Genomic DNA, 12,265 nt, shown 5'->3' on the forward strand with positions numbered 1-12,265 from the left:
CTTAAAGCAGTATAGCCAAATACCCTTTTTGGCCCTGCCCCTCAGCCCCCTGGGGGGTCAGCCACACCATTTGTACAATTTTAAATCCCTGCCTCCCAGGAATGCTTTTGATCAAATATGATTGATATCCAGTGCACAGTTCTACAGAAGAAGTCGTTTGTAGCAATATAGCCAAATGGCCCCCTTTTGGCCCCGCCCCTTAGCCCCCTGGGGAGTCAGCCCCACCATTTGTACAATTTTTAATCACCATCACCTAGGGATGCTTCCAATCAAATATGATTGATATCCAGTGCACAGTTCTACAGAAGAAGTCGTTTGTAGCAATATAGCCAAATTGCCCCCTTTGTGCCCCGCCCCTAAGCCCCCTAGGGAGTCAGCCCCACCATTTGTACAATTTTTAATCACCACCACCTACGGATGCTTCCAGTCAAATATGGTTGATATCCATATCTTAGTTTCAGAGAAGAAGTCGCTTAAAGCAATATGGGCAAATGGCCCCCTTTTGGCCCCGGCCCTCAGCCCCCTGAGGGGTCAGCCCCACCATTTGTACAATTTTGAATCCCCACCACCTAGGGATGCTTCCAGTCAAATTTAGTTTAATTCCAACAAGTGGTTAAGAAGAAGAAGTCGCTTAAAGAAATTGTTGACGTACCGACGTACGGACGGACGGACGACGGACGCCACGGTATGGCATAAGCTCACCTTGGTCCTTCGGACCAGGTGAGCTAAAAAATATAAAGCATAACGTTTATAGAAGATATAATATTACTATTATACTAATCGCAAATCCCTACAAGTATATTTGATAATAACTGGGAACAGCTTGTAAAACCCAGCACAAAAACATCAGTAGGCTAAGATTACAGCCAACTCACATCCCACTCACAGTCCACTCACAGCCAACTCACAGTCAATTTACAGCCCACACACAGCCGACTTACAGCCCACTCACAGCCACCTTACATCTCACTCACAGCCAGCTTACATCACACTCACAGTCCACTCACAGCCAACTCAGTCAATTTACAGCCAACACACAGCCGAATTACAGCCCACTCACATCCACCTTACATCTCACTCACATCCAGCTTACATCACACTCACAGTCTACTCACAGCCAACTAACATCACACTCACAGCCCACTCACAACCACCTTAGATCTCACTCACAGTCAGCTTACATCACACTCACAGTCCACTCACAGTCAATTTAAAGCCGACTCACAGCCCACTCACAACCGCCTTACAGCCCACTCAGTCAGTTTACAACCCACACACAGCCGACTTACAGACCACTTACAGCCACATTACATCTCATTCACAGCCAACTTACAGCCCACTCACAGTCCACTCATAGCCCACTCACAGCCCACTTACAGCCAACTTACAGCTAACTCACAGCCCACTCACAGTCAACCAACAGCCAGCTCACAGTACATCAACAGCCCACTTACAGCCCACTTACAACTCACTCACAACCAACTTACAGCCCACTTACAGCCCACTCACAACCCACTCACAGTTTATCACAGCCACCTCATAACCCACTCACAGCTCATCACAGCCCATTTACAGTTCACTCACAGCCTATGTACAGCCCGCTCACAACCCAGTCATAGCCCACTTACAGCTCACTTACAGCCCACTAACAGTCCACTCACAGCCCACTCACATCCAACTCATAGCCTACTTACAGTACACTAAGAGCACTATAATTGCCCTCTCACAGCCAACTCGAAACCCATTTACAGAACCTACTCACAGCCGACTAACAACCCACTAACAGTCCATTTACAACTCACTAACAATCAACTCACAGCCCACTTACAGTCCAGTCACAGCCAACTCACTGATCACTCACAACCCACTCACAGCCCACTCACAGTCCACACTCAGACAACTCTCAGACAACTCTCAGCCCTCTTACAGCTCAGTCACGGCCCACTTAAATCTTACTTACGTCCTCCCACTCACAGCCCATTATTAGCTTTTGTCATTTTTTAGTAAAACATTCGAACGCCGTGGTAGCACCAAATGGTTGAGTCCCTCAGATGGACCACTTTCTCTATGGCGGAGACCTAGCAGCTTATCTGACATAACCATCCTCGTAGTTCTAGGAGTCACGCTCACTTTCCTGGAACATGTCATGGCAAAATCCACAAATCTCATCACAGAACGAAGGCGTTTCTTCAGGTATTCTCATCCTCAGAGTCCACTGTTGCGCTCTAGATACATATATCTTCTCTACATCTCTGGAATAAGTCAAGATATTACCGAAGATTCTTTACGACCTCGCAGTTTATACACGTAGAATATTTTGGTCCTCTGATGCACATCATCATTACAATCGCGCGGAGGTATAACGGTAAAATCAACATGCCTGACAAGTCGGCTGTCGATCTTCTGTAATACTCCAAGGACAGGTATCAGCTTAGTGATTGGACAGTGTTTTTATGCCTGAAAACCAACTAAATCGTTTAATGAGTGTCTTCGATTTTATTAGGACTTATTCCAAATATAGAGAGATAATAAATAAAGGATCTAACATGAGTGTCTATGTCATGTTTAATTCATTAAACGAGTTCAATCATTGCGTATGACACGAGCCTTTGGGCGGGTGTATTATCAAACTATTGAACGGGTTTAACAAATTCAATATACATGGACACGAATACAATATTCTAATTATCACATAACATTCATATTCTGGAAAAATATCAGACACAGTTATGTGACTATATCGGGTAACAACGAAAGTACTCCGATGAAAGTAGTATTGTTCCGCGCAGTGAAAAACAGTTTCAGACATTATTTTAATGCAATGAAAATATTTATGACAAAGCAAAAAAAAAAAAAATTGATATAGAATAACATTCAATGGAATATCATGTCGCATAGTAAATAGAAGTACCTGTATTGGCGTAGGAATATGTTCCCACTGTTTTGACCAATCGCAGCACCTTTACGTTTAGTACACGTGTTTATAAAACATGACCGTATGACGCAGAAAATGGGGCAGGTATGTGATACATTTGTTTATCAAAAACTGAACCCTAGGATTTCCGAACATATCACTGACGTAAACATATTGCCGGTAACATGTTATTGTCTCAGATTGCTTGTAACGTTTACACTGTCGTCGTCTCGAAATCGCTTTATCATCAAAACAAATTCTATCTCCTCTGGGAAAAGCAGGCCATAATTTGAAAATTGCTTCCATAGATGAGAAGAGATGTAATGTTGGCTCTTCGTAGTAATAAAGGTCATACATTCATGGAGTTATTGAAGTAGACAATCTCAGGAGAAAGGATTTATAATGTAGCCAGTAAAACCAGAGGTTGTCTGTATTCAACTTCCCGACCTTGACTTGCTTACAAAAGTCGTTGTCAAAATTCACTTTTTACCTTATATACAGCTGCTTATTAGTGACCTATAGTCCTAGGGTAACGCTAGGGTCAATAAGACAAGTCTGACTCCTCAAAGAACCATAAGGTGAGTAACATCAAAGTCCAACTCTTGGGGTTTTCTGATAAAGTTTGTTTCAAGGAATTTTATCTTGAAACTCTTTGATTATCACACATGTCTTGGGTGACAGTATTAGAAGTCATGTGATCGATACAGTCAAAGTAGGCCTCTTTGGTGACAGTACAAGAAGTCATGTGATCGATACAGTCCCATTGGGCCTGTTTGGTGACAGTACAAGAAGTCATGTGATCGATACAGTCCCATTGGGCCTGTTTGGTGACAGTACAAGAAGTCATGTGATTGTGTGATCGACACAGTCCAATTGGGCCTGTTTGGTGACAGTACTAGAAGTCATGTGATCGATACAGCCCCATTTGGCCTGTTTGGTGACAGTACAAGAAGTCATGTGATCGATACAGTCCCATTGCGCCTGTTTGGTGACAGTACAAGAAGTCATGTGATTGTGTGATCGACACAGTCCCATTGGGCCTGTTTGGTGTAAGTACAAGAAGTCATGTGATCGATACAGTCCCATTGCGCCTGTTTGGTGACAGTACAAGAAGTCATGTGATCGATACAGCCCCATTTGGCCTGTTTGGGGACAGTACAAGAAGTCATGTGATCGATACAGTCCCATTGCGCCTGTTTGGTAACAGTACAAGAAGTCATGTGATTGTGTGATCGACACAGTCCCATTCGGCCTGTTTGGTGTAAGTACAAGAAGTCATGTGCTTGATACAGTCCCATTGCGCCTGTTTGGGGACAGTACAAGAAGTCATGTGATCGATACAGCCCCATTGGGCCTGTTTGGTGACAGTACAAGAAGTCATGTGATCGATAGTCTCATTGGGCCTATTGTTATACACACTTCATGTTTTGAAGCTATTCTTTTTTGTTATTCCTATTTGGCTCCCACGATAAATATTAGAACTACTTTAATGTAAACAGGAGGCCCAATGGGCCTGAATCGCTCACCTGGTATTAATTTGTAATCTTAAAAGTGGACTAAAATACATGTAGACTATCAGTGTTTGATTCATAAGAATCTATTAAAAGATTTAAACATATGACGCCTGTGACCTTGAATGTGGAACAAGGACATTAGGTTGAACAGAGTTAGTCTTCCAACACAGCAGGCTTTTGGCAAAATATTTTCAAGTAATGTAAAGATTTAAACATATAATGACCAGCTGTGACCTTGAATATGGGCAAAGGTTATTCATTTGAACAAACTTGGTATCCCTTCATCCCAGCAAAGTACTGACCAAATCTCATAATCCTAGGCCTCTTGGTTATTCAGAAGTTGTTTAAAGGTTTCAAACATATTTGACCCGTGACCTTGAACATACGTCAAGGTCATTCGTTTGAACAAACTTGGTAGCCCTTTATCCCAGCATGTTACTGACCAAATATCATCATCCTAGGCCTTTTGGTTATAGAGAAGTTGTTGTTTAAATGTTTTAAACATATTTCACCATTGTGACATTGAATATTTGTCAAGGTCATTCATTTTAACAAACTTGATAGCCCTTCATCTCAGCAAACTACTCACCAAATATCATAATCGTAGGCTTCTTGGTTATTCAGTAGAAGATGTTTAAAGGTTTTAAACATATTTGACCCCTGTGACTTTGAATAAACGTCAAGGTCATTCTTTTGAACAAACTTGGTAGCCTTTCATTCTAGCATGTTACTTGCCAAATATCATTATCCTAGTTCTCTTAGTTATTCAGAAGTTGTTTAAAGATTTTTTTAGACAATTGACCCCAGTGACCTTGAAAATGGATGAAGGTCATTCATTTGAACAAACTTGGTAGCTCTTCATCCCAGCATGTGACTGGCCAAACATCATCACCCTGGGCATTTTGGTTATTCAGAAGAAGTTGTTTAAAGTTTTTAACATATTTGACCCTGTGACCTTCAATATGGGTGAAGGTCATTCATTTGAACAAACTATGTAGCCCTTAATCTCAGCTAGCTACTGGCCAAATATCATCACCCAGGGCATTTTGGTTATTCAGAAGAAGTTGTTTAAAGTTTTAAACATATTTGACCCCTGTGACCTTGAATATGGGTACAGGTCATTCATTTGAACAAACTTTGTAGCCCTTCATCTCAGCATGGGACTGGCCAAACATCATCACCCTGGGCATTTTGGTTATTCAGGAGAAGTTGTTTAAAGTTTTTAACATATTTGACCCCTGTGACTTTGAAAATAGGTGACTGAAGGTAATTTATTTGAACAAACTTGGTAGCCCTTCATCCCAGTTTGCTTTTAAAGTAAAATATGGACAACGACAAACTCTTGTTGTTTTTGGGTTTCACTTTTATGACTAAGGTTCAAAGCCTGTGAGATTTTTTTTTAACAATTGTGTCATAAAGTTAAAAGGTTTCATTGCATAGGTGAGAATCATGATCACAGAGTTTACCGAAGAGCTATTTTTTTCAACAAAGTATTCTTTAACATAGAAGAATATGCAACAAAAAGTGTTTTCTGAATCAAGCTTGCTTCTCTAGTTAAATTGTTTATCTCTCATTTTGATGCTGTGCCTTGTCAATTCCTTGACAATAACATCAGTGAAAGTGTAGAAATGGCAGTAAATAGGTCTAGAGTTTCATCAATGTATTAAATATTCTATTTCCTAATTCTGTAAAATAAAGTGTGATATAGAAGAAAATTTGACTTCATACAAGCGACAATAATGCTCATCAGATATAAATCAGATTTAGACTGAACCTGTTATTGGGTTTGGAAATTAGGATTCCTGTATGAAGAAGTCAATTGATCAGGCCAGTTTTTTGTTCATTATTTGTCTATTCATAAAGTCCTACTTTGCTCTCATTTTGGTTTCTTTTATGACTGCAGAAAAACAATAGGGCTCACAAATACCAGCTGATGTCTCAAAATCGTCAAATTTTTAGGAGCAAAAAGAGAAAAATATGTTTTGTGACAAGTTCTAACAGTTTCTTAATCAAGTCCCTTGCATATATAGTAACATACCACAAACTGCAAAATGTCCTCCCAAACGAATTTTCCAACATTGCCCAAGAATCATGAATACATTCTCACGCCTAACTGAACTCCCCTCCGCCCCCTTTCCAATTCCAATGGAGATTGCTAAGCATCACACACATTTTCAGGGTTTCAGTGTCTCTTTTAAAAGTTTAGCTTGGTTGACATAAGAAACACAACACAAAGGTGAATTGAGAACCAGAAGTCTTGGATCATCATTTATACTTTATTTTTGTACCCTTTTATACAAGAACCAATGTTTGACGCTGACGTCCCTCTAACATCTTAGAGACAATGCGCCCTCTACTGGTCTACAACTACCATCAGGGGTACTCGGTGCCCTGTCGTCACAGTCGGCCACTGCGGCCTCCAATCACTCTCCACAAAGTCGTACATCTTATGTAGGAAATTCACTTTCTTAATTCATTCAGTGATTATAACAAGTTTTTTTCCCTTACAGACAATTTAATGATCAGATGATTTTTGTACGACTTTGATTCGTGGGACTGAATCCATTCACCTGTAGACCAGCAGGGTCACCGAGTATGATCTCATAGTAACAACTACGCATATTCTCAATGTAGCAAATATTCCATTTCAAAAATAGATGATAAAATTTATTAAAATTTGTAAAACTGGAAGTGACTGGTGACAACTATGATGATAGTAATTCCATACAACACACACATACATTTGTACATGTAAGATGAGGACGATAACAAACCAGGGAAATAACAGGGTCAAGTTCTAATGACAACCAGTGATTGTCCTAGTAACAACCAGTGACTATCCTAGTTACAACCAGTAACTGTAACCATGACAACCAGTAACTGTCCTAGTGGCAAACAGTAAATGTCCTAGTGACAACAAATGACTGTCCTAGTGACAACCACTAAATGTAACCATGACAACCAGTAACTGTCCTAGTGACAACCAGTGACTGTCCTAGCTACAACCAGTGATTGTTCTGGGAAACCAGTTTCTGTTCATGCAACAAGTTTCAGTCCTAGAAACAATCAGTTACTGTCCTAGTGACAACCAGTTATTGTCGTGGCAACAACAAGTTAGCCCTAGGGACAACAAGTAACTGACCTAGTTACTACAAGTCCTAGTAACCATGACAACCAAGCAGTTTTTATTATAACCATGGCAACTGTTACTGGTAAAATTACAAGATATTTTTGTTACATGATCAATGATACATTATTACCAAGACAACCAATCCTAGCTTTTGGCTTCAACACAAAAAATGTTGACAAGAACAAATTTATCGGAGATTCTTGAAAAGAAAAAAACAAGTTTTTCTTGCTGTGTGTAACGAGGTCAGAGCAGATACAATTACATAGACTACCTAATACCTACTCATTTTAATTTACGAAGAAGAAATTAAGAAAAAATCCTATATCATTATAGGAAGTTTCAGGAAAAACAGGTGTTGTAAATTTCATCCACAGTAAGGTTTTGGTGAACAATTCTCAGTAACTTTACAGGATTTCACATCCTGAATTAACTGGACGATAGAGTCTGTTCTGTTTCTTACTGAAGAATACACGAGGGTATACACACAGGGAAATACTTGTTTAATATAAAAAAATATAGTACATAACAATGAACACATCATGTACTAAACAGGACGCCTTGTATCAAACCAGAAGCCAGGTAACAGATGGAAAATATGCACCAAAATTATGTGGAGTACGTTAGAAATCTTACTTTTCATGTTCAATAGGCAACAAAAAAAATTCATTCAAATCACCCTGTGAGAATATCTTGGGACATTTTACAAACTGCCAGTAGTAACCAGCATGTCCCATCCTTCTCTCACCAACGTCATGATCACACACTCTACAGTTACAAACTGTCAGTAGTAACCGGCATGTCCCATCCTTCTCTCACAAACGTCATGATCACACACTCCACAGTTACAAACTGTCAGTAGTAACCGGCATGTCCCATCCTTCTCTCACCAACATCATGATCACACACTCTACTGTTACAAACTGTCAGTAGAAACCGGCATGTCCCATCCTTCTCTCACCAACGTCATGATCACACACTCCACAGTTACAAACTGTCAGCAGTAACCGGCATGTCCCATCCTTCTCTCACCAACGTCATGATCACACACTCTACAGTTAGAATCGTATACTGAAAACAATTTCTCAACCCACTTATAGTGTGACTGTGTGCCGCACGCCCCCCCCCTCTCTCTCTCTCTTTCGAAACAAAACAAAATGATGTTGTGTTGTATCATCGCACAAACAGCTGGTGATTCTACAGATGTTTTATGATAACAGCAGCACTTTGTTATTATTGAGATGCTCACCTGCAGCAGACACTTTTACCAACCTAACGAGGTGTTTGTTCTGACAATGAAGATAAAGCTGTTTGCTGACCAAGGCACAATAGCCCCACCTAGTGGTCACTAACACACTGATATAGGTGTTCACAACCAACCGATCAGAATAATCCTGTCATACATCCAGGGCACAGTCACCATTACATCCTCAGTCAAACTAACACAACTATCCATAGGATAAACAAGGGAGACTGTAGTCAGATCCATTCTCATCGTAAATTCAACGACTGAAATTCACATCCTCACATCTCTGGAAGAAAACTTGAGTTCAGAAAAAAATCATACAGAAAAATACAAACAGGATATGCATACTAAAAACATGCAAGATTTTATACTATTATATGATTGCTCTCTTTAAATAGATATTTTGACATCTGAACTTAGGTTCAAAGTAGCTGTTAGGAAGAGCATACTCATATATATATATAGAAATCTGACCCCCGGACCAAACTATTGTTTGTCCAAATACTTGGTTATCTCCCTTGGTCGCTAAGTTTCCCATGTTTACCACACGAGACTGCTTCCACACGACCTGGAGATCAGATACAAACGTCACAACCACTCACTCAGCACATCAGCAACAAATCCTCATTGTTTTCCCATTTGATTTGATATATATTGTTTTTTCCTGGTTGGAAGTAATTTAGACTATAATTGCCCCTCTCAACTGATTTTATCGCCGATTGCTATGCACAGGTTGGGAATTCCTCCTACCAGGCCTGAATATGTACAGTTTCATTAAGCATGAATCAACGTATATACAATCTTGTTCCTCTCTCACCGCGCCTTTGGTCTTTGCCGCCGTAGTGTAATATCTATATATATATATATACATATTATGTATATGTAGGTAAATGAAGTGAGCATGCCTGTCACTTTAATGTGCACAATGCATGCTCTCAGTGTCATTAAGTCCATGAACCACAATGCCTGCTCCCTGATAGAGGAGTCCACGAGCACTGCACGTTTATCGTGTCACTTTGTCCATGAACAATGCCTGCTCCCTGCGTCATTAAGTTTGTGAACACTGTATGCTCTCAGCATCATTTAGTCCGTGAACACAGCATGTTTCCGAAGATGCCTCCCCGGGTCTTTTCTTCCCCACTCATCCCAGGGGGAGGATGACCCCCTGTCCCATCCCCAAGAAATTTCTTCTGCGATAGAGTCGCACTTCCTAGGCTGCCATCACAGTCCCGCACCGAATACTTGACATCGCTGTACCTGTAGGGGTCAGAGGTCACTGGGCTGTTCTCTTGACCCAGGTAAGAGAAGGCGCTGTGTAGCTGGACTTCACCATCCCGACCCCCCGTGTAGGTGCCTTCCCGGGCCCCAGGGACCCGGCTACATCCAATGTTCATCATCCCCGGCAGACTCATGGAAGGGCTATCTGGATAAGACGAATCATGTTAGTTACAATCACAACGGAACATAACACCAGGTTTCCACCGATAAAACAGGGAACTAATTCTACCCTTCACTCAGTGGGCTTGGTTAACACATGGTTATATAATTCAAATCAGGTTGAAAAAGTTAGCCTGATGTATTTTAGCCTTATGCTGTTAAATAACTGCAGCCAGTTTTGATTTCTGTTAAAACATACCTGTAGCCAATTTAGATTTCAACTGTTAAACCATAACTTAAACCATAACTGTAGCCAGTTTAAATTTCAACTGTAAAAAATAAAGCTGTAGCCAGTTTAATTTTCTTACTATTTATAAACACGTGTAGCCAGTTTAAACTTCAACTGTTAAACCATAGCTGTAGCCAGTTTAAATTTCAACTGTTAAAACAAAGCTGTAGCCAGTTTAATTTTCTTATTATTTAAAATAGCTGTAGCCAATTTAAACTTCAACTGTTAAACCATAACTGTAGCCAGTTAAAACTTCTCACTATTTAAAATAGCTGTAGCCAATTTAATTTTCTTACTATTTAAAAATACCTGCAGCCAGTTTAAATTTCTAACTGTTAAGACAAAGCTGTAGCAAGTTTAAATTTCTAACTGTTAAGACATAGCTGTAGCCAGTTTAAATTTCTATCTGTTATGACATAGCTGTAGCCAGTTTAAATTTCTAACTGTTAAGGCATAGCTGTAGCCAGTTTAAATTTCTAACTGTGTTAAGACAAAGCTGTAGCCAGTTTAAATTTCTAACTGTTAAGACATAGCTGTAGCCAGTTTAAATTTCTAACTGTTAAAAAATAAGTGTAGCAGTTCATGTCCTGTTCATAGATAAATGTTCCACTGTAGTGTCTCATTACACAGTAACCTCCCTTTAGTTTTATAATAGATATAACAGTGGTGGGACAAGGACTAGGGACTATCACTAATCAGGTAGCTCTACTAGGCCTGGGGACTATCACTTATCAGGTAGCTCTACTAGGCCTGGGGACTATCACTAATCAGGTAGCTCTACTAGGACTGGGACCATCACTAATCAGGTAGCTCTACTGGGCCTGGGGACTATCACTAATCAGGTAGCTCTTCTAGGACTGGGGACTATCACTAATCAGGTAGCTCTACTAGTACTGGGACTATCACTAATCAGGTAGCTCTACTAGGCCTGGGGACTATCACTTATCAGGTAGCTCTACTAGGCCTGGGGACTATCACTAATCAGGTAGCTCTACTAGGACTGGGGACTATCACTAATCAGGTAGCTCTACTAGGACTGGGACTATCACTAATCAGGTAGCTCTACTAGGCCTGGGGACTATCACTAATCAGGTAGCTCTTCTAGGACTGGGGACTATCACTAATCAGGTAGCTCTACTAGGCCTGGGGACTATCACTAATCAGGTAGCTCTTCTAGGACTGAGGACTATCACTAACCAGGTAGCTCTACTAGGCCTGGGGACTATCAATAATCAGGTAGCTCTACTAGCCCTGGGGCCTATCGCTAATCAGGTAGCTCTACTAGGACTGGGACTATCACTAATCAGGTAGCTCTACTAGGACTGGGGACTATCACTAATCAGGTAGCTCTACTAGGCCTGGGGACTATCACTAATCAGATAGCTCTACTAGGCCTGGGGACTATCACTAATCAGATAGCTCTACTAGGACTGGGAACTATCACTAATCAGGTAGCTCTACTAGGCCTGGGGACTATCACTAATCAGGTAGCTCTACTAGGCCTGGGGACTATCGCTTATCAGAACAAGAGGCCCATGGGCCTTAACGGTCACCTGATATATTTATACAGAGAGTTGATTTTGTTTTTAACATGAACAGAAATATTATTCAAAGTGACAAAAAACAATAAAACCACCTTACTCAATATCTAGCATACAGATTTCAGACTAAAAAGGATTTGAAACTAGCACCTCCAGCCCTTGGGGGTAGGGCTGGCTCAAAATTTTCAAAGTATCAAACTGTCAATTCAAGGTTATAATTCCAATCAAGTTATTAACATGTAATATTCAAAGTATCA

The 12,265-nt window shown here is 40.5% G+C and overlaps 1 protein-coding gene across 6 annotated transcripts in view; it reads right to left on the reverse strand.

Annotated features, from left to right (window-relative positions):
- Nucleotides 1-6,665: 6,665 nt before the first annotated feature.
- The window catches only part of LOC110458725 (transcription factor 12-like), a 41,594-nt gene continuing 35,994 nt past the window's right edge, over nucleotides 6,666-12,265 (reverse strand). For 4 of the 6 annotated variants that reach the window (XM_021510605.1, XM_021510603.1, XM_021510604.1 and 1 more), the window contains one exon: nucleotides 6,666-10,224. In XM_021510605.1, coding sequence (XP_021366280.1) covers nucleotides 9,881-10,224 — 344 coding nt within the window. In that variant the 3' untranslated portion in view covers nucleotides 6,666-9,880. The remainder of the gene's footprint in view (nucleotides 10,225-12,265) is intronic. The other 2 variants (XM_021510607.1, XM_021510606.1) reach the window with 2 other exon arrangements.

The sequence above is a fragment of the Mizuhopecten yessoensis genome, unplaced genomic scaffold (assembly GCF_002113885.1).
Source record: "Mizuhopecten yessoensis strain PY_sf001 unplaced genomic scaffold, ASM211388v2 scaffold9725, whole genome shotgun sequence".
In the NCBI taxonomy this organism is placed as follows: domain Eukaryota; kingdom Metazoa; phylum Mollusca; class Bivalvia; order Pectinida; family Pectinidae; genus Mizuhopecten; species Mizuhopecten yessoensis.